The sequence below is a fragment of the Physeter macrocephalus genome, chromosome 13, assembly GCF_002837175.3.
Source record: "Physeter macrocephalus isolate SW-GA chromosome 13, ASM283717v5, whole genome shotgun sequence".
NCBI classification, from domain to species: Eukaryota; Metazoa; Chordata; class Mammalia; order Artiodactyla; family Physeteridae; genus Physeter; species Physeter macrocephalus.
The window spans coordinates 70585327-70608355 of NC_041226.1; the positions used below are offsets into that span (position 1 = coordinate 70585327).

Consider the following 23029-nt stretch of genomic DNA (forward strand, 5'->3'; position numbering starts at 1 on the left):
TGTGGTAGAAATGATCACCACCACAGCCTACAAGTGCAAGGATGGCGCGGCAAGCGCAGTGGCAGGCAGGAGGCACAGAAGATGGGCCTTAGTGGGGGCAGCCCCAGCACTGGCCGAGTCTGGGCAGAAAGCATTTGGCTGCCTCGCTGACCTCTTTGCTAGTGAGAACTGGGACTGCCACCTCAGGTGCTTGCCCTTCGTCTTTCCTCAGGACAGGCCAAGCTAGGCCCAAGAGGAGGGGCAGGCTGGGTCCATCTCCAGGTGGAGACACAGTGAGACTCAGGCCCAGGGCCTCCTCTGAGCAGTGGTGTTCAGGGCGGCTGGCCGGACGGGGGCCCCAGAGGTCCTGGAGAGAGCAGCAAAGCAGCCCAAGGTGATTCTGCAGGACGCCTGGGGCGGACACCACAGTGGCGAGGACCATGGAACCCGCGGCTTGGAGGGAGGCAGCCCAGCCCGTCTGTGGGGGGGGCCCCCGGGAGCCCTAGACAGAGCTTCACTAGGAGGGCTTCAGGGAGGGGCGCTGAGGGTGTTCTACTCTGTACTTTGTCAATGTAGGCAGCTTGCACTCTATAAAGAAATATAAACATGGGCGGAAAAGTTATAAGGATTGGTATGGTCAGAATAGGGCTAGCAAACCTTGCTTCTAAGCTGAAGGTGACTTTAATTTCTTTACTTAAATAAAAAGCCTAACAGCAGAATAAATGACTCTCTTGCTTGCTTTTAAAAAGAAAGAATGCCTCAAAGCATCAAACCACTGATGATTCCACTGAAAGAACAGAAATTTTGCAATTTGCAATGTGGTGGGTGATGGAGAAGGCCATGTACTGGTTTCAGAAGTGGGAGAAGGTACAGGTTGTGAGGTGGGGGAAGGTTAGCAGGAGAGTTCTAACGGACACATTTAATGTATAGAGTGTGGGAAAACATGGACAGTGGCCATACTGCATGATGGCGAGGGGGAAACCTAGGAGTCTTCTGATATTCAGAAGGCCTGTGCTGTCACTTCCCACTTCTTTGTTTTCTAGCTAAGAAGGAAACGGAATAACATACTCCACAACAAAACGGTTTCACATTGCTTTAGCATTTCAGGAATCTGTACTCAATTCTTTAGTAAAACTGTCACTTCTGCATTGGAGGCTAAGGGGTTGACACATTTTCAAACACAGGAAGTATAGGTATACTTGCATGAATAGTATCAGAAGCTTTGGACTTTTGCGGTATATTCTGCGGGGGCTTTGTTTTTGTTGGTAGTATATATTCGTTTTCTTTTTTTCTTTCTTTTTCCTGTTTTCTGGATGCAGTATATTATGTAAAGATGCCTACATCTCTCAGACCAAATTGTTTTCAGGATTTTGGCATTATATAGCAGCATCGTAAAGAGGTCTTTCCTTTTTTCACTTTTCAGAGAGAAATCGGTTTCCTGTGTATTTTAATCTGTGTCCACAGGAGGATTATGATAATGAGTCACTGTTTTGTAATTTTGCTATTTTAAGTAAGTTTTAAATAAAACCTGTACCCCCTTTCTTGATCTCTGAGAACATAGCCATTAAATAAGTGCTATAAATATCTTGAGAGCTTAAAAATAGAGCTAAAATATAAAAACACAGTGTGTAGTAAAAGAGGCATTCTTTACCTGCACCCCACCTTCAGTTTCTACAGGACAACTTTATACTTCACTCAAAGATATTTAAATATATTAATACATCGACTTCCTTGGCAATTTCCTGACTGTATTACTGTTTTCGTTTTCATGGCTAACGCAGTATACTGGTTGGTAAGTAAGCAGTGTGATTCTACTTGCTCTTCTAATTTTTAAAATTCTTTACAAGTAATTATTATCACTACTACATGATTAAGGAACAGATATTTATATAAAGCTAGTTTAAGATTTTTGGCTTTTGCATTCTTTTTTTACTCATTTATATGTTTAATTAGCATGCGTTATGTACAAGGTATAGTGCCAGGGTCAGCAAAAAGAGTACTTCCTACAATCACGACTCCCTAAAATCATGATTCTTAAAGTCAGTTCTCTGTCTCTGTTTCCCCCTCTCAAATATTACCTCCTGTTCTTCCTTCTCATTGTGACCAGTTATTTAGATTAATTTTTTAAGATCTCGGAGTCCCAGTGATGTACTGTGCAGTAGGGATGGTTAAAGAAGAGGAGATCTTGAAGAAATTTTAATCACTGGGGAGTTGGCGCTAACAGGCAAATCAACAGACTTACCTGTGTAGACAAGGAGGGCTGCTCAAGCTGAATTGAAGGACCCCGTTGTAACTTGAACCCTTGAAACCCTTTCCACTTTATTGTCAAAATTACTGCCTTCACTTCCTCCCTCTCCTCGTTTGTCTACGTCCCTTGCGCTTTATCTCGTGCACTCGCGGTGTACAACACAGCGGCGGTGAACTGCTTCCTGGAAGGCATGACTGGTCATCAGGGGCGCGCCTTCCTCATAGCTGAAGACAAATGGGCGTTCAGCCTGTCAACCACGAGTTGGACTAATTTGGAAAATATGGTTCCTCTCCTCAAAAGAAATGGCTCATGCTCCTTTGGACACTTGTATAAAACAGCTGTGTGCACTTCCCTGTTCGTTCTGAACAACTGGAATCAGAGTGTCCGGCTTGATGCTAGAACTGGAATTTAACTCACAATGGCAAGGAAGCTTTACCTAGAATGTCTGTCACCGTGAAAGGCAGGGAAGAGCTGTACCAGTTCCGGATCCCTTTGAGTTTTTGTTTTTTTCCCTTTGAGTTTTGGGTGTGCTTCCCACTTTTCTTCCCCATGATCGTTTACTGTGTGGAGTATAATCCCAAATCTCTCACCAGTTGTCTCATCATCTTAAAGGGAAGAAGAAAATTACAATGGATGTTTTGAATATGCCTGGCCTTTATTTTGTTCATACCCAAACTGAATGAGGCCAAGAGGTTGAAATATTTTCTTGTTCCATCTGAGTAAGCATGAAAACCTGCAATCCTTAATCTTTTAAAAGAAAACAATAACCTCCTCTGTGGGATTTCTGATTCATTTCTTCCACCCTGCTCTATATTTTTTTAGTCAAATACTCTCTGGACTTTTGTGAGCCAGTATCTTCCTTCCTCACCTCTTTGCCCTCTCCTCCCCTACCCCTACCCTGTGGTCTCACAAAGAGCAGGGAGCCCACAGAAGACTAAGTTTCTGGGTTTTGTATTTAAAAAAGAAGGGTGAAATGCTGGATATACTTAGGAACACAAAACTGATCTGTTAAAACTTTGCCAAAAAAGAAATTTATTGGTGTCAGGATAAGGGGAATAAGAGAAACTGAGATTTTTTTTTTTAATGCCACAAATAGAGGAGAATATACCGTTGCTTTCCGTGATTTACACCAAACTGACTTTTCGTTAGTTCAGCACAAACTAGTAGGTGTGGCAGCGACTTCAAACCTCCCAAGTTAACAAGTGATATAAAAAAAAAAAAATGAGAGGGCTTCCCTGGTGGCGCAGTGGTTGCGCGTCCGCCTGCCGATGCAGGGGAACCGGGTTCGCGCCCCGGTATGGGAGGATCCCACATGCCGCGGAGCGGCTGGGCCCGTGAGCCATGGCCGCTGAGCCTGCGCGTCCGGAGCCTGTGCTCCGCAACGGGAGAGGCCACAACAGAGGAAGGCCCGCATGCCACAAAAAAAAAAAAAAAAAAAAAAAAAATGAGAATCCCATGGGAAGGGAGCCAGGAGCCCTGGAAGCTTTCTACTTGTTGATGTCTGTGAATAATAATCAGGACTAGTACACTGGCCTGTGACTCAGAGATGGGTGCTTCTCTGTGGCTTGGGCCCTGTGTCTGTGAAACTCTGGGTCTCCAGGGTAAATGAAGTTGTCTGTGGCTCAAGCCTTAGAGAAATATTCTAAACCAGGGTCCCAGGGCCAAATTCTGCCTGCCACCTATTTTTGTGCAACTCTCGAACTAAGAATGGTTTTTCCAGATGAATGAATTGAGAATAGGGAACATTACCTTTGAACTCCAATTAAGTGAGATGCTATCCCCCCAAAAGGAGTGCTATTCTTCTCGTGAGTAGAACTATTACAAAAAAATTGTACGCAATTTAATTTTGAATTTTGTCATTACCAAGTATGTGGAAATTTGTGTTCCCTCTTGTTACACACGTCCCTGTATAATATCCTTGACTTTGTCTCTCAGCTCACAAGTCTGAAATAATTTACTATCTGGCCCTTTCAGATAAAGTTTGCTGAGTCCTGTTTAAACTGTCACGTAAAGAAAATTTTGAAGAGAAAAAAAGGCATCTTTACTGTCATTATTTGCCTAAATCTCTATTTCAATTTTCTTTTTTAAGCGTGAAGCCAGTATGGATGGAGTTAATATTCTTTGGCTTGTGCAGTGCCCTGAAAAAACTGGTATCAGTTGTGAAATGTGGCATAATAGTGTCAGCTGCTGCCTGTTTGAAAATTTAAGGTTACAGAATAAAACAAACCTGTGTTGCCCGATGTAAAATAGATGGCAATAATAGTACTACTTATTTTGTAGGATTTGGGGAAGGATTAAGTGAGATAATGCAAGTAAAGGACTCAATAGATGTTAAAAAGAAAAAAAAGAACAAAGACTACCATTGAGAACTTAAGTTTGTTTGCCTTAGTGTGTATGAGTCCTGGTGCCTTTCATTTTAACATTTTGTATCTGTGGACAGACATACTGTCCCTTGTATACTGGAAGTCCCTAAATAATGCTCTCGTAAGCTTCAGATAATGCAAAATATAATCTGGTTGTATCTCCTTTCAACATGATTCTGATTTTAAAGGAACACCCTATCTACTTAAGAATAATTATTACTTAAGTCCTATATATTTCAAAGATGATTTTAAAAGCATAAACAAATGTTACTGAAGAGTAAAAAAGGGAGTTTTTTTAATATAAATTTATTTTAAAAATTTATTTATTTTTGGCTGCGTTGGGTCTTCGTTGCGGCGCGCGGGCTTTCTCTAGTTGCGGCGAGCGGGGGCTACTCTTCATTGCAGTGCGCGGGCTTCTCATTGCGGTGGCTTCTCTTGTTGCGGAGCACAGGCTCTAGGCGCGTGGGCTTTAGTAGTTGTGGCACGCGGGCTCAGTAGTTGTGGCTCACAGGCTCTAGAGTGCAGGCTCAGTAGTTGTGGCACACAGGCTTAGTTGCTCCGCGGCATGTGGGATCTTCCCGGACCAGGGCTTGAACCCGTATCCCCTGCATTGGCAGGTGGATTCTTAACCACTGCACCACCAGGGAAGTCTGGCAGTTTTTTTTAGGTCAGAAAATTTTAGGATATTGAGTGTCACTGTTTTGGTCACCATCTGTGACAGAGTACAGCATTGGAAAAAGGACATTGTCTTGGTATTTCAAATAGCTGGTGTTTATACCTGGAAATCCCCCACATGCAGGAGGGCAACAGATAAGAATTAGAGGTAGGCATGGCATTTGCAAAGAAAGAAAATCACTGGTGATACTTGAGGAGATGGTCTCAATCTTCCTCACTATACTGCGTCCACAATGCACTTTTTGCCTCTGGAGTTTGTCCTCCTCCTTCCAAGGCCCCATCTGTTGTCACCACCTCTGAGAAGCCTTCTCAGAATCACCCCTCCCACTGTTTTCCAACTAGAGTTAAGAATTTGCCCTCTTGCCTTAGAGACCCCAGGCTCCCCAGCTAGACCTCGACTTCCCCCAAGGCTGATTCTCTCCTCCCCATTTGGATATCCCTGCCTGGCTTACATGTCCAATATCTATTTGTTGAATCAGTGAAATACTGAATAAAAATTTGTCTAATGTTAAAATAAAATGAAAGGCAAAACCCTTTTGATTCTTCTGTCTTTTCAGACGTAGATTAATGTACATAGATAATCATGAAACACTCTTGTAGAGCTGATGACAAATTCACAGATAAGTCAAATTGTGTAGATCGCTTATCCAGCTATTAAATTGTGAAGACTTAGGGGGCATCAGAGAGGAGACATAAATCTGACTTCTTTATTTTCTGTGGTGCCCGACCCTTAGCATGGAAGCGGGCTCCCCAGTCCCCTTGGTAGGTGTGTTTTCTGGGTGTGACAGAGTGCCTCCCACCATCTTTCTGTGTGGGTGTGTGAATCCTAGGCGACCTTCTGTTCCAGACCCACCTGACTAGCTCACAGAGGTCAGGGAAGAGGAAGAGGGGTGTCCTATCCTTAATAGTAGGAGCTTTTTTTTTTTTTTTTTTTACGGGCCCAGCCGCTCCGCGGCACGTGGGATCCTCCCGGACCGGGGCACGAACCTGCGTCCCCTGCATTGGCAGGCGGACTCTCAACCACTGTGCCACCAGGGAAGCCCAGGAGCTATTATTGATTGGACTTCCTGTGTGCAAGGCACTTTATCAGGTGTGTCACGTGCATCATTTCATTAGACTTCTCACAACAATCCTATTATTACATCCAACTCAGAATCTGAATCTGAGACTGAGAGGTTAAGTGACACGCTTAAGGTGTCACCAGATCCAGGTCTGCTCTGAGTTCAAGAAAAACTGAACTCTCAGAGTTAAGGATTGTGTCCTGGTCACCACATCCCCTTGTTCCTCCCATAACTTGGAGTGGAGTCATCACACATTACATGGATGTGGCTAGGCTGCGAACTGAAGGAGATGAGTGAGCAAACTTCAAAACAAGTAAGACTTCGAACTTTTAGAAGAGGCTAGTTCCTTCTAACCTTTTTAGGTGGCTTATGTGGAATCACATGCAAGTTCAAGCCATGAGTACCACGTGCTGGAAGTTCCAGGCAATGAGAAATGAGCTTCATGGTAATTGAGAATGAAGTTAAGTAAGAAAATTTTATTGTTAATCTAGGGCTTAATTGCCTCTGGGACGTTTTAAATAAATGCCATGCCATACTTAAGCAGCAATGTTCTGTAAGTGAGATGCAAAAATTCTTTAATTAAACCATCGCGGGTATTCCCTGATTGAAATATCTGCCTTTATCTTCATAGTTAATCCTTCCTGATTCATGTAACAACTCAATCAGGGATTGAGTAAATTAAGGGCTCCTTGAAAGAGCAAATCAATTGTATAAAATTGAAATTATTTCTGGAGCAGTCTTCCTTGTACTTATTTGTATTGATCACAGCCTATTTTGGTGCATTTTCTATTTAGTGGGCTTGTAGAGTAAGCTATTTTTCAGCTTGCAGGGGACAGATTATGCCTGTGGTATGGTGTAGGGCAGATGGTTGTTAAAAGAATTTGTCTGAGAAAAGGAACAAATGTAAGCGTTTCTTGGCCATTGAGAAACCCAGTGATGATGACTCGGATGGTCCCTACAATTAACCAGGAAGGAAGATGGTAAGCAAGGTGGCCCACACCCATGAGTGTGGCCCCACGGCAGGCCTTGCTGGATGCTAATCAACTTGTATTAGTGTCCACAAGCCAAAGGGCGAGTTCTTTTTTGTTTTTTATTGAAGTATAGTTGACTTACAATGTGGTGTTAGTTTCTGTTGTACTGCAAAGTGATTCGGGGGGGGGGTGTGTGTGTGTATTTTTCAGATTCTTTTCCATTTTAGTTTATTACAAGATACTGAATATAGTTCCATGTGCTATACAATAAATCCTTGTTGTTTATTTTATGTATAGTGGTGTGTATCTATTAATCCCATACTCCTCATTTATCCCTCCCCTCCCGCCTTCCCCTTTGGTAATCATAAATTTGTTTTCTATGTCTGTGAGTCTGTTTCTGTTTTGTCAATAAGTTCATTTGTATCACTTTTTTTTAGATTCCACATATAAGTGATATCATATGGTATTTGTCTCTGACTTACTTTACTTAGCATGGTAATCTCTAGGTCCATCGATGTTGCAAATGGCATTATGTCGTTCTTTTTTATGGCTGATATTCTGTTGTATATATGTACCACATCTTCTTTATCCATTCATCTGTTGATGGACATTTAGGTTGCTTCCATGTCCTGACTATTGTAGATAGTGCTGCAATGAACATTGTGATACATGTATCTTTTTGAATTAGAGTTTTCTCCAGATATATACCCAGGAGTGAGATTGCTGGATCATATGGTAACTCTATTTTTAGTTTTTTAAGGAATCTCCATGCTGTTTTCCATAGTGGTTGCACCAATTTACATTCCCGCCGACAGTGTAGGAGGGTTCCCTTTCTCCATACCCTCTCCAGCATTTATTATCTGTAGACTTTTTGATGATGGCCATTCTGACCTGTGTGAGTTGATACCTCATTGTAGTTTTGATTTGCATTTCTCTAATGATTAGGGATGTTGAGCATCTTTTCATGTGCCTGTTGGCCATCTGTATTTCTTCTTTGGAGAAATGTCTATTTAGGTCTTCTGCCCATTTTTCAATTGGGTTGCTTGATTTTTTTTGATACTGAACCGTATGAGCTGTTGTCTATTTTGGAAATTAAGCAAAGGGCCAAGTTCTTATTGCCAACTAAACAGACCCAGAGATTCAGACCCATAGACCCAGATTCAGAAACAGGCTAAGGAGATTTACTGGCTCTCTTGTTGTACACAGAAAAAACAAAAAAATGAAAACTTAAGGTATCCAAAAGTTTTGACTTAACAAGATTGTTCACTTTGAGTGGAAGGAGCACCTGACATGGAGCTCAGTAAGTTTTTTTTAAATACAGGAATTGTTTGTTTTGGTAAGCTAACACTGTGATTTCATTTAATTCTTAAAAAGAGAAAAATTACCATTTGAAGTTACCAAAATTTTAAAACATACAATCACTTCTATTTTTAAAATTGTATTTAGATTGATTAGATTCAGCAAATAATTTAAATAAGTCATCAAATAATGGTATTCTGTAGAATGGGTTCATACTGAAATTTTTATCTTCTATTTTCAGGGTTCTTGTTGTAAAACAACTGAGCCCTTTAAAAGCGGTTTCGTTTTCAAATAAACACACATAACAGACACACCTTGTGAACTAAGTACTTGAAAGAAGGAAATGAGGGGAGGAAAGAAAAATATTTGAAGTTATATTTTCATAAAGGCCCTGTGGTGTTTGACGTGTGTTGGCCAATTCAGGCCAGCTCAAAATGACAGTTCAGGTTTTGCCTACTGTCTTGGGACTCCACTTAGCACCAAAGTGTCCCCTGAAAAGCCTCTCTTCCTCAGAATCCTTGCTTTGGGCACATATCAGAAAGCCTGTGTGGTGCCCGCCAGCTGCAGAAGGGCCCCTGTGATGGGTTAGAGGCAAAATCACACTCAACTCTTGGGCAGCGTCTGGAAACCTAGCATTGTGATGTCACTGTGAGAATAGAAATCCCTTTAGAATTCTGCATGATGACTCAGAGCAATTAATTCTGTTCTAATTTTCATGCCCTGGGAAGAACTCTATTTATATAAACTTGGTCAGGGACAAGCATATCTGCACATAGTCTGTGAAGAAAGGAAAATGAGCCATGTACTCCAGAGCAAAACTAGCTGCCTTGCTCCCCAGCCTATTTCCAGATGATTCAAATTTATGTAAAGAAACACTGGTGAGCCCAGGAAAATAAATTGGTATCTTAGCATTCTCTCGCATCAACGTTTTTTGGATTCTTTATGTCATATAAATATATTCATGAAATCACTTTCTCTGACTCTAGTACATCTTGCCTTTGGGAGCTCAGTGGTAAATACACAACTGGCATGGATCCTGAGAAGTTCAAGGTTCTCACGACAAGCTGGCTCTGGCTCTTTGCGGACCGAGGACGCCTGTGAGCATGTTCCCTTAAGCCCCTACTCACTCCTTCATTGAGCTCAAAGGGTCTCAAGTCATCTCAAGAAAATCGCCATCTGAGCAGCATGTTGCAGGACTGGTGTTTGCAAGTTTTGTGGCTACGTGGGTTCTGTTTGATCCTTTCCACTATGCATCTGTCTTGTACATTCCACGTTCTGGGCTTGCCTTAGTCATATGCTTCGGGAGAAGGTATCATGAATGACTCGACGCCCATATTATAACTTAACGAGCTGGTAAGTCCTCAGGTATAGATCCTGCATCTCTCAAACTGAGATTTTTGATTCAGAGACAGGTCGCATGTAGACAACTTCCCAGAGGCTCTGGCTGCTTGAGACACAGATTGTAATCAGAGTAATTAGCACTGAATTTTCAAGTCCTGTTCTCCGGCTTGACCTGGCAGCATTTAGCCAGCATGCACACAGCTGGATCAATGGCAGGAATTGAAGGGGCCGGTTGTAGGGCTGCTCCTGGCAGCGTGTGGTGGGCACCATCCACAGGGAATTCCAGGGGAGCATCAGGGACAGGGGAGCGGTGAGGAGACCTGGGGCGTGGGAGGAAAGAAATATGATATTGATAAGCACCTGTCTGGGAATTGTTACAGGAGACAGATTGCAGTACAGACTTTTGCCTGCAATTCATTATCATTGATCTGTTTTTCTCCTTCTTACTTAGTGCAGTTTGGGGTATTCCTAAAATGTCCCTTGTTAAAAGTTTACACTTCCTTTCCCTAAGAATAAGTACCTGCCTATCTAAATCCAAAGGCTAGTGAAATAAAAACTGTAGGACATGAACAGATACTTTGGTGGATCCAAAATAGAGGTTTTTTTTCAGCTTGGTACCTGGCCTTCAGGTAGGGCAGCACAGTCGTGGCAAAGAAGCACCAGTACCTGATTATGAAGTACATTATCTGGGCACTTTGGTGGTGGTGGTGGAGAGACAGGGAATCAAGCTCAGGTAATCCCAGGGCACATCTGTCACCCACTTGTTCTTCTTAGTCCCACGGAGTGTGACGCCTCACAAGTGCAGCTAGAAGGTAAGGGTGACAAGAATACTGCAGTGGGGAGATGTCAGACCCCACTCCCCACCCATTGAGGGTAATGATTTTGAACGGATGCTTGAAGACTGGACACTGAATAATAATAAATAGGTGTAAGTTTATAGGAAGTACTTACGACACAAAACTGCTTGAGCATATATATAGTATCCCTAACACTATGATCAATATAATGGAAGAAGCATGGTCAGTAGATTTTTTTTTTAATGACAGATTTTTTTAAAGTTTGGTTCTGTTAAAGAATGAAACACGATTGGTTCCATTCTGCCGTTTTGCATCAGTAGTTCGTATAAGGATAAACTTTGAGGGAGTACTTTTGCATTTTTCAGCTGTAGGCTTTTGCACTCACTTAAATTACTAGAATATTTGTGTGGAAAATGAGGTCAATTCTGTGTTTAAATGAACTGTTGTTGGCTATCTCACCTGACAGTCATTTTGTGATTTGAATGTTAAATCTTATGACCCTCACATGCTTACACATAATACTTTTCAGGCCACAATTAACATTTGCCACTAAGCTGTATTTTAGAAAGTATTTATAGAGGCTGCTGTGAAGTGCTGTATTCTAGTGATATGGAGTATTTTCACTAGTCATCTGCTTCCAGAATGCACCTTATCCTGGCAGTAAACTTGTGTCTTTCATAAAAAGTTCCTTAATATCCAATAGCTCACTCTGGCACATGCTCATTAGCATTTTTCCCTGAAATCCTTTCGTAAATCAACAGGAAGCCTTCTTTCCCGTTTTTATTATAAAAGGGGAATTGATGATAAAACTTAAACACACATTGTTATTTTAACATCTAGTCTTACATCTGTTGAGGAGTTGTGTTTTTACTTAAAAATATTTTAGCCAAGCATCAAAACCAGAGAATTATGCATTTTCCCAGCCTCCTGTCAATGATGGCTCTTTGTTAAAAGCACACAACAGAAAATACTGTGCTAAACTCTTGTTGGCTTAAAAAGCCAGATATGAAGCCTTAAAAGCTAAAGCATTTAATTTTTAAAAATGATTTAAGTAAATCACTTAAAAAAAATCTGTGCCAAACTTTTAAAAAGTACTTTTCACATCTTGCCTTTATAAGTAACGGTGGCATTAAACATACCATAAATTTACTTTATTTTCTTAATAAGTTTGGAGTTTCACACAGCCTCTATTTTTTATAATACAGGTCGTACAAGGCTGTTTCATTTCAGATTGAAGAGACCCAGCCAACATTTTGACACTCTTTTTTCTTAAGAGCAAAAGTTGGATTGGGACAGGGACTGTTGAATTTGGAAAACATCAATTGTTTTCCTTTTCTCCTTCCTTTTTTTATACGTTTATTTCACTTTGTAGTTGCGAGTCATGGGTTTTTTCACTTCAGGCTTTTGCTCTCCCTGGTCTTTTGCTTTACAGTTCGCACTAGGAGAGGCTAGTGGGCTTTTGTTGTTGTTTGAGGTCTTTTGGGTTTGGTGTTTTTTTTTTGCATATTCTTTCCTTTCCTCCAGATATTATTACTGACCAAATTTAAAACACTACAGTGTTTAGGATCCCTGCAGGGCCGTTTTAAGTATTTGGACCCATAAAGGGCCCCAAGCAATAACTACCTGAATTGCTTTTAATTACACAATATAGCTGCATCATTTTACTTCAGATTCTTTTTGATTGATGCTGCAAGGCAATTGTAACCGCAGATGATGGGATTAAGTGCCTCTTGAAGTGACTTTAGCTTCTTGTGGGAACAAAGGGAAAGAGGAGAACACTTAGTCCCTTTTTGCCTGAGCTGCCTTTTTCTTAGCTTGCATATAAAGAAATACAATTAACAAACATTATCCCCAGAGGTAAATTGAAATGTACATGCAGACGAGAACCGCTCTTGACTGCAATTAGACATATATGATCCGAGGTATTCTGACCATTCATTAGCACTAATTGTTTGAGAAACAAGCCCAGAACAAATGATTAAAATGTAGGCACCATAACTGGGATTATTAGCATGTGTGATAAAATGTGCGCTCTGCAGCTGTACCAATAAAACGCTTTGGAAAGTGGCTCTGATTAGACAAATGCTTGGTTTGGCTCTGTGGTGAGCTCTTGGTGTTTGCTCAAGACCTGGTGATGTTTATAACAAACAACTTATATCTTTCTTTCTTAATTAGTGGGAATTACTATGTAAATGTTGGTATTTTGTAATTTAATATCCTATGGTTTTTTCCTGCCTTTGGGCTGTTATTGGAGCCTACTGATCTTGCTGGGAATGAGATAAAGTGAGTTCTTAGGTTTTGCTCCTTTGCTCTGTTTTCTTTAAAATGCTGGATGCCATGGAGAACTACTACAAAGTTTGCTCTATTATTTGGTTTTTGAACCAAAATAGATGCTCTTGTATTCAGCACTTGTACTGTCACAGAGACCTGGCAAGGGTAACTTAGTCAAACACAAACTAACTGGGAGCTGGTTGGCCAATATGGACAGTCAGCATTCTGCTAAGCCCCCCAGCCTAACCTTAGCTAAGTGAGCAGAGCCAGGAGGAAGACAGAAGTGACTGTCGGGCAAGGACCAATTTAGAGTGATGGGTGGCAGTTGAATTCCCCCTGGAAGTGCATCTAGGAGTTTGGGGTTAGCAAAGAAATGTGAGCTCAGCTAAATGTAGAGTCAGTGAGAGATTTGGGAGGCGCAAATGGGAATGGAAAAAAAGGACATGTAAGACGGAAGCTTGGAACCAGGGTGCCAGGGAAATGTGCCAGGCAGGCAGAAGCTGAAATCCAACGTCAGTCTATCTACGGATGGATGTTTCAGGCCTCCTAACTTGTAGCTCAGAGTTCCTCTGTCCCCTGTTTGCATTTCTGAAACCAGAGTCAGAGGAAGGACCATTTGGAGATTGTCCGTATGGTACCATGATAACCGACAACAACTTTTCAATCTCAAGTGGTCTGTCCTTGTCACCCAACAGACTTCCAAGCCACCTATTTCTTAGCATATCAGTTGCACATACCAAAGGAAGACAAATATCGGTGTTACTCCAGATAGAAATAAGATTAAATTAGCTTTTAAAATTAGTTAATACATTACAAAGACACATGCAAAAAATTGTCTGGTTATCATGTTCTCTGGATAACCTATTCCATCTCTCTTTCCATTATCACAGAAAACCCTGAATCAAGTCAAAAATAAACCATAACAGATTGTCATGGACATACAGCTTGTGGAAAGGATTCCCCTCTTAATTTTTCATTTTATTCCCTGTGTATTTACAATAAAAGTGTTACTCTCTGAGTCTGACCAGTTCATTCCACAGAAAACTAAGTAACAATACATATTCAATAAGAGTGGGTTTTTTTAGAACTAAATATAAAGGAAAAAGGCTATTTTGCACTTTGGTTGGTGCATTGCTAAGTGTGGCATTGAATAAGAAAAAAATCTTAAGCTCCCCTAAAATTAGAAGTTCTAGGAAGTCTTGCCTTAAATATTTAAAGGAGTTAGTGCCTGTAGCACATTAAACATACTTTAAAAAAAAAAACGATGTTAGAGAAAGCCTTCATGATCACATCCATATGTTTAGTTTTAATTTTCATCACACTTAGCTCTGGATAATTAAGAAGGAAAAAAACAATCTTAATCTTATTGTGGGTCCCACACAGTCAAAGCCACATACATGTGATTCGTGATCACAGCTTGTATTCACAGCTTTCGTGTGTGTGGTATGGGTCTGGCAATTAGACTGTGTTTTTTCTAAAAATTATTCAGCGCTAGAGAGAGATCAGTATTAAAATTTCCCCAAATATACATATCAGGGTAATCAGAGGACTATAGCTAACAAAATATAAAAATTCTAAGCTGTGTAACATTTTGGCCTCATTTCATTGCGATTGACACTTGAAAGGAATTTTTGAGAGAATCTAGGGAGAGGTTCTGTTAAAGAATGAAACACGATTGGTTCCATTCTGCCGTTTTGCATCAGTAGTTCGTATAAGGATAAACTTTGAGGGAGTACTTTTGCATTTTTCAGCTGTAGGCTTTTGCACTCACTTAAATTACTAGAATATTTGTGTGGAAAATGAGGTCAATTCTGTGTTTAAATGAACTGTTGTTGGCTATCTCACCTGACAGTCATTTTGTGATTTGAATGTTAAATCTTATGACCCTCACATGCTTACACATAATACTTTTCAGGCCACAATTAACATTTGCCACTAAGCTGTATTTTAGAAAGTATTTATAGAGGCTGCTGTGAAGTGCTGTATTCTAGTGATATGGAGTATTTTCACTAGTCATCTGCTTCCAGAATGCACCTTATCCTGGCAGTAAACTTGTGTCTTTCATAAAAAGTTCCTTAATATCCAATAGCTCACTCTGGCACATGCTCATTAGCATTTTTCCCTGAAATCCTTTCGTAAATCAACAGGAAGCCTTCTTTCCCGTTTTTATTATAAAAGGGGAATTGATGATAAAACTTAAACACACATTGTTATTTTAACATCTAGTCTTACATCTGTTGAGGAGTTGTGTTTTTACTTAAAAATATTTTAGCCAAGCATCAAAACCAGAGAATTATGCATTTTCCCAGCCTCCTGTCAATGATGGCTCTTTGTTAAAAGCACACAACAGAAAATACTGTGCTAAACTCTTGTTGGCTTAAAAAGCCAGATATGAAGCCTTAAAAGCTAAAGCATTTAATTTTTAAAAATGATTTAAGTAAATCACTTAAAAAAAATCTGTGCCAAACTTTTAAAAAGTACTTTTCACATCTTGCCTTTATAAGTAACGGTGGCATTAAACATACCATAAATTTACTTTATTTTCTTAATAAGTTTGGAGTTTCACACAGCCTCTATTTTTTATAATACAGGTCGTACAAGGCTGTTTCATTTCAGATTGAAGAGACCCAGCCAACATTTTGACACTCTTTTTTCTTAAGAGCAAAAGTTGGATTGGGACAGGGACTGTTGAATTTGGAAAACATCAATTGTTTTCCTTTTCTCCTTCCTTTTTTTATACGTTTATTTCACTTTGTAGTTGCGAGTCATGGGTTTTTTCACTTCAGGCTTTTGCTCTCCCTGGTCTTTTGCTTTACAGTTCGCACTAGGAGAGGCTAGTGGGCTTTTGTTGTTGTTTGAGGTCTTTTGGGTTTGGTGTTTTTTTTTGCATATTCTTTCCTTTCCTCCAGATATTATTACTGACCAAATTTAAAACACTACAGTGTTTAGGATCCCTGCAGGGCCGTTTTAAGTATTTGGACCCATAAAGGGCCCCAAGCAATAACTACCTGAATTGCTTTTAATTACACAATATAGCTGCATCATTTTACTTCAGATTCTTTTTGATTGATGCTGCAAGGCAATTGTAACCGCAGATGATGGGATTAAGTGCCTCTTGAAGTGACTTTAGCTTCTTGTGGGAACAAAGGGAAAGAGGAGAACACTTAGTCCCTTTTTGCCTGAGCTGCCTTTTTCTTAGCTTGCATATAAAGAAATACAATTAACAAACATTATCCCCAGAGGTAAATTGAAATGTACATGCAGACGAGAACCGCTCTTGACTGCAATTAGACATATATGATCCGAGGTATTCTGACCATTCATTAGCACTAATTGTTTGAGAAACAAGCCCAGAACAAATGATTAAAATGTAGGCACCATAACTGGGATTATTAGCATGTGTGATAAAATGTGCGCTCTGCAGCTGTACCAATAAAACGCTTTGGAAAGTGGCTCTGATTAGACAAATGCTTGGTTTGGCTCTGTGGTGAGCTCTTGGTGTTTGCTCAAGACCTGGTGATGTTTATAACAAACAACTTATATCTTTCTTTCTTAATTAGTGGGAATTACTATGTAAATGTTGGTATTTTGTAATTTAATATCCTATGGTTTTTTCCTGCCTTTGGGCTGTTATTGGAGCCTACTGATCTTGCTGGGAATGAGATAAAGTGAGTTCTTAGGTTTTGCTCCTTTGCTCTGTTTTCTTTAAAATGCTGGATGCCATGGAGAACTACTACAAAGTTTGCTCTATTATTTGGTTTTTGAACCAAAATAGATGCTCTTGTATTCAGCACTTGTACTGTCACAGAGACCTGGCAAGGGTAACTTAGTCAAACACAAACTAACTGGGAGCTGGTTGGCCAATATGGACAGTCAGCATTCTGCTAAGCCCCCCAGCCTAACCTTAGCTAAGTGAGCAGAGCCAGGAGGAAGACAGAAGTGACTGTCGGGCAAGGACCAATTTAGAGTGATGGGTGGCAGTTGAATTCCCCCTGGAAGTGCATCTAGGAGTTTGGGGTTAGCAAAGAAATGTGAGCTCAGCTAAATGTAGAGTCAGTGAGAGATTTGGGAGGCGCAAATGGGAATGGAAAAAAAGGACATGTAAGACGGAAGCTTGGAACCAGGGTGCCAGGGAAATGTGCCAGGCAGGCAGAAGCTGAAATCCAACGTCAGTCTATCTACGGATGGATGTTTCAGGCCTCCTAACTTGTAGCTCAGAGTTCCTCTGTCCCCTGTTTGCATTTCTGAAACCAGAGTCAGAGGAAGGACCATTTGGAGATTGTCCGTATGGTACCATGATAACCGACAACAACTTTTCAATCTCAAGTGGTCTGTCCTTGTCACCCAACAGACTTCCAAGCCACCTATTTCTTAGCATATCAGTTGCACATACCAAAGGAAGACAAATATCGGTGTTACTCCAGATAGAAATAAGATTAAATTAGCTTTTAAAATTAGTTAATACATTACAAAGACACATGCAAAAAATTGTCTGGTTATCATGTTCTCTGGATAACCTATTCCATCTCTCTTTCCATTATCACAGAAAACCCTGAATCAAGTCAAAAATAAACCATAACAGATTGTCATGGACATACAGCTTGTGGAAAGGATTCCCCTCTTAATTTTTCATTTTATTCCCTGTGTATTTACAATAAAAGTGTTACTCTCTGAGTCTGACCAGTTCATTCCACAGAAAACTAAGTAACAATACATATTCAATAAGAGTGGGTTTTTTTAGAACTAAATATAAAGGAAAAAGGCTATTTTGCACTTTGGTTGGTGCATTGCTAAGTGTGGCATTGAATAAGAAAAAAATCTTAAGCTCCCCTAAAATTAGAAGTTCTAGGAAGTCTTGCCTTAAATATTTAAAGGAGTTAGTGCCTGTAGCACATTAAACATACTTTAAAAAAAAAAACGATGTTAGAGAAAGCCTTCATGATCACATCCATATGTTTAGTTTTAATTTTCATCACACTTAGCTCTGGATAATTAAGAAGGAAAAAAACAATCTTAATCTTATTGTGGGTCCCACACAGTCAAAGCCACATACATGTGATTCGTGATCACAGCTTGTATTCACAGCTTTCGTGTGTGTGGTATGGGTCTGGCAATTAGACTGTGTTTTTTCTAAAAATTATTCAGCGCTAGAGAGAGATCAGTATTAAAATTTCCCCAAATATACATATCAGGGTAATCAGAGGACTATAGCTAACAAAATATAAAAATTCTAAGCTGTGTAACATTTTGGCCTCATTTCATTGCGATTGACACTTGAAAGGAATTTTTGAGAGAATCTAGGGAGAAAACGAAGATTCCGTTAACCTAGACGATTTTCATGACAGCTACCAAAAAAATAAAATAAATAAGATGCGGAGAGAACTTTTCTCAAAATTGCAGATCCATTTTTCTGGAGGAAAAAAAAATTCTCCCATGATTACTTTCATATCAAAGAACCCGGAAATGGGGGAGATGCATAATTTGACACATTTAGCAGCCTTTGAGCTTTTGAAGGACTCCGTAGAAGAATCCATGGTTACATCTGTGAGGTTGACAGTCTTCTTTCGTGACCTTTAAAAAAAAGTTGAGAAATTGATCTTTCTAGTTCACATTTGCTCAGTTACCTCTAAAGTTCTGCCCAAGCCAGGAATTGGTCATCTCAGCTTTAAATTTATTATTTTTTGAGCTAAGATAACCCAGTACTAATGGAATCTCTAAATGGAGAACTTTTGTGAATGGTCTTTTTTTGTGTGAAATTTTCTGGTGGGCCTGTGGTGATAATATTTCCTGTACTCTCCATTGGCTGTTTTAATACATTAACTACTAAATATTGTCTTTTATGCAACTCGTTTTAGAATCAGATCTTCTTAGGCAGGAATGCCAGCAGTGAACAATCCAAACATAAGGCTCTGCTCTGGGTGCTCAGTTATGGGCAGGAGTGGAACAAGTAAGCTGTTGGTTCCTTGCGCTCAGAATTGCACCATCCAAAACCCCAAATCGTCTCTACAGAGGCTAAGAGAAGTCGACTGGCATGTCCTTTAGGTTTTAATTACAACTTACCGAAAGCTCCCACGTTCTGCACTTGACAGGTGCTTCCTCTCATCATTCCTAACACTGGGAAATGCATCTATCAGATTGCTATGGGGACTTCCCTGGTGGCGCAGTGGTTAAGACGCCGCTTGCCAGTGCAGGGGACACGGGTTTGATCCCTGGTCCGGGAAGATTCCCACATGCCGCGGAGCAACTTAAGCCCGTGCACCACAAGTACTGAGCCTGCGCTCTAGAGCCCGCGAGCCACAACTACTGAGCCCGGGCGCCTAGAGCCCGTGCTCTGCAACAAGAGAGGCCACCGCAGTGAGAAGCCAGCACACTGCAACGAGGAGTGGCCCCCGCTCGCACAACTAGAGAAAGCCCGCGCCCAGCAACGAAGACCCAACGCAGCCAAAAATTAATTAATTAATTTTAAAAAAATCACTATGGGTAGAGGGTCCTGAGCATCATTCCTGCAGTTCTCAGCGACGTTAACTCAGTTAACTGTTGATAAACAACATCCTTAGACTTCTTTGTGTTTCCAGGAGCCCCAGGTTGAAGCAGCCCAGAAACAGAAGAGATGCTAATCACATTGTGTTCTTAAACGTGTTCAGTGAAGGAGTGCAGGTTTCCCTCTTGACCTCAGTGTCACTCCGGGGGTTGGGGGGGAATAAAATCCCTGCAGTTTTCCATTCAGATAAAACCTCTGCTCCTCCTCTTCTCACCAAAAGTAGAGCGAGAAAGTGGGATTATGGTGAATGCCCACTAGCAGGCACATGCTCTATTGTCATCCCCTCTTCAGCCGGAATCAAGGAGCTTGCAGCAGAACAAAGCTCCTCTGCTCTCGTCCCATCCCCCACTCTCCCTCTTGGCCCTCACCTCCGCCTTCCTTCCCTCCCTCCCACTTTCTTATACGCCTGCTTTCCTTCAGGACCCATCCTTTCTCCTCCCTCCCTTTCTTTTCCTCATTCTCTTCCTCTCCCTCACCTCCTCTCAAATACCCTCACCCCTGCCCTTGTCTTCCTCCTTATGGTCTGCTGGCTGACTCGGCCTTAGCTTGTATCAAACTCCTCTTCGTTTGCCTTTCGGAAAAATGGCAGCGTTGCCCTTAGAAGTGCTACCGAGCACCGAAGTGCCACGGGGCAGAGTGGTGCTGTGGCCACATTAATTTATAAGGACTAATCCATTCGAGATATAAACGTAGATCTCTGTTTTCATGGAAAACTTGCACTCTTCTTCTTCTTCGGGACCCACTAATGGTCACCCAGTTGTACAGGGTTTCCCCTGTTCTTGGGAATTACCCCACCCATGCATCTATCTGGAGAACTACAGTTCTGTGGCCAAAGAAGTGGATTCAGTGACCAGCGAGGGTCTGCTGGACACGTGGCTTCTTGTCCATGTTTGCTCAACCCTTGGCCTAAGGGCCAGCTCATGGTGGACTTGGTATTTATTGAATGCATGATCCGTACTGAATTTGATCAGTAAGTACATTTGTGTTTATGAAACAGTAGCATGGATATAACAAGGGAAAGAGATTTGTTAACTTTAAATGTTTTTTCACTGGGGTAAAATATACATAACGTACAATTTACTATTTTAACTATTTAAAGCTTATTGTTCAGTGGCATTAAGTACATTCTCACTGTTGTGCAATCATCACCACCATCCATTTCCAGAACTTTTTCATCTTCCCGAACTGAAACTCTGTACCCACTAAACAGTAATTCCCCTCCCCCATCCCCCCACCCTTCTATAATACTTCCTGTCTCTGTGAATTGACTACTCTAGGTACCTCACAGAAGTGGAATCGTGCAGTATTAGTCCATGTGTGTCTGGCTTATTTCTCTTAGGATAATGAGTAATTTTTGATATGGATGTTTGTTTGCTTTCTCATTCTGTATGAAAAAAAGAGTTCCATCACTGGGTCACTTGTTTTTGCCCTTTGGTATTCTGATGGTCTGAGGAGGAAGAGATCTGCACTGAAACAGCATTACACAAATTTGACCAAAGTGAGCAAAAATAAGGGTTCTGCTTTTTTCTCTATTTCTGATAAATCTGTCCCTTATTTGACACTCACCTCTTTTCCTGGGGTTTCCATGGCAAGTATAGGCCAGGAGGGAAGTCCCTCACCAGCATCCCTCCTTCTCCATGGCACCCCACAATGGCCGAAAGGCCAGCCCACAGCCCATGGGTCTTCCCTGTCCTGTGCCCTGACTCCTTCCTTTGAAGTGAATCCACAGCGGACCACAAACTGCTATCCTATGTGTGTGTGTGCTTTGGACACAAAAGAGTATCTCTTCCTTTCAGTACAAAATGGAGCACTTGATTAAGGTGTGATATAATTGCTTTGTGAGAGAGTTTGCCCTGAAAATGTCTTGGCTTTTCTGAAGCGGGCTGCATGCTTGTTTGTGTTTGCACCACATGCTAATCTCACGAATGGCCCTGTTCTGCCAGTGGGAGGACAAATAGCTGTTCTTTTGCTCTTGTGCCCATGGAAAGCTCCCCACTTCTCCTTACCCTGTTGCCATAGTAACTGAAACATAGTTCTTCAAAATAGGGAAGGAATCTCTCTGGGCAGTTGGGAACTTAGCAAACTGAGAACATACGTAGGCCTCAATTATTACAGATGCTGGTGTAAATACCTAGTTATCAGTAGTCGTAAGCGTGGCTGGAATTTGTAGGTGAATTTTACTGTCACTTACTATACATAGGAAAGGATCGATGAATGGGCTCTTTATTCTAGTCCCACAGATTCTTCTATGAGCATCAAAATTGTCATACAAGGTCAGACCATGGGCCTTACAGCAGAGAACTCAGTTTTTCCCAATACTTATATTCCCAGCATAGAGAGTAGGCAGTGACAGAGTACAGTTATGCTGGTCCAGCTCCCTCAGAGGATTGAAGATACAGCCCCAAATAGAGGAGTCCTTTAAGAATCGGGATTTGTGCATAATCTTCTGTGAGAAATTTTTATTTTCAACCTTTATCAGCTCTTAGCGTCAAAATTGCTTTAAAAGAACTTTTAAACGGCCATATCGCTCATTGGTGGGGCTGTGGGATGAGAGCTGCACCACGCGGGACGGGTTGCTGGCGGCGCCCGACGGAGCAGAAGGGGAGAGAGCGTGGAGCCGGAGAGGGTTGTCAGTGCAGCCCTCCTTACCTTTGTTCAGACGCACCTCCCAGAGGCTGACCTCAGCGGCTTGGATGAGGTCATCTTCTACGTGCTCGGGGTCCTTGAGGACCTGGGCCCCCGAGGCCCATCGGAGGAGAATTTCGATATGGAGGCCTTCACCGAGATGATGGAGGCCTTCAATGTGCCTGGCTTCGCCCACATCCCAAGGGGTACGATAGGGGAAATGATGCAGAAGCTCTCAGGGCAGTTGAGTGGTGCCAGGAACAAAGAGAACCTGCAACCACAGAACTCTGAGGTCCAAGGTCAGGTATCTATCTCCCCAGAGCCTCTGCAGCGGTTCAAAGCAGAGACGATGTCTTCTCTGACTGCTGCTAGGGACACCCAAGATGAGGCATCCGGCACTGAGGAGGAACTGCTGCCGGCGGTGGATGTACTTCTGGAGGTGTTCCTTACCTATTCGGTGGAGCAGGCCCAGTTGGGTGTTGGCCAGAGCTCGAGGGGACTTGGAAGAAGCTGTGCAGATGCTGGTAGAGGGGAAGGAGGAGAGGCCTCCAGCCTGGGATGGGCCCAACCAGGACCTGCCCAGGCGCCTCAGAGGCCCCCAAAAGGATGAGCTGAAGTCCTTCATCCTGCAGAAGTACATGATGGTGGCTAGTGCAGAGGATCAGAAGATTCACCAGCCTATGGCCCCTAAGGAGGCTCCCAAGAAGCTGATCCAGTACATCGACAACCAGGTAGTGAGCACCAAAGTGGAGCGATTCAAAGACGTGCGGGACCCTGAGGTTGGGGAAGTGAAGGCCACGTACGTCAACCTCAGGCCAGCCAGAAAGTACCGCTTCCACTGAGGCACTCGCCAGACTC

General features: G+C 41.8%; 2 protein-coding genes across 7 annotated transcripts in view; both read left to right on the plus strand.

Annotated features, from left to right (window-relative positions):
- CLYBL (citramalyl-CoA lyase) overlaps positions 1-23029 on the plus strand; it is a 237867-nt gene that overhangs the window by 108012 nt on the left and 106826 nt on the right. The window lies entirely within an intron of this gene.
- LOC102985682 (CUE domain-containing protein 2-like) lies at positions 808-23013 on the plus strand. Its single transcript, XM_055089656.1, is given in 5 exon segments — positions 808-846; positions 10567-10670; positions 10712-10749; positions 22099-22643; positions 22645-23013. Coding segments are annotated over 5 exon segments (1095 nt in total).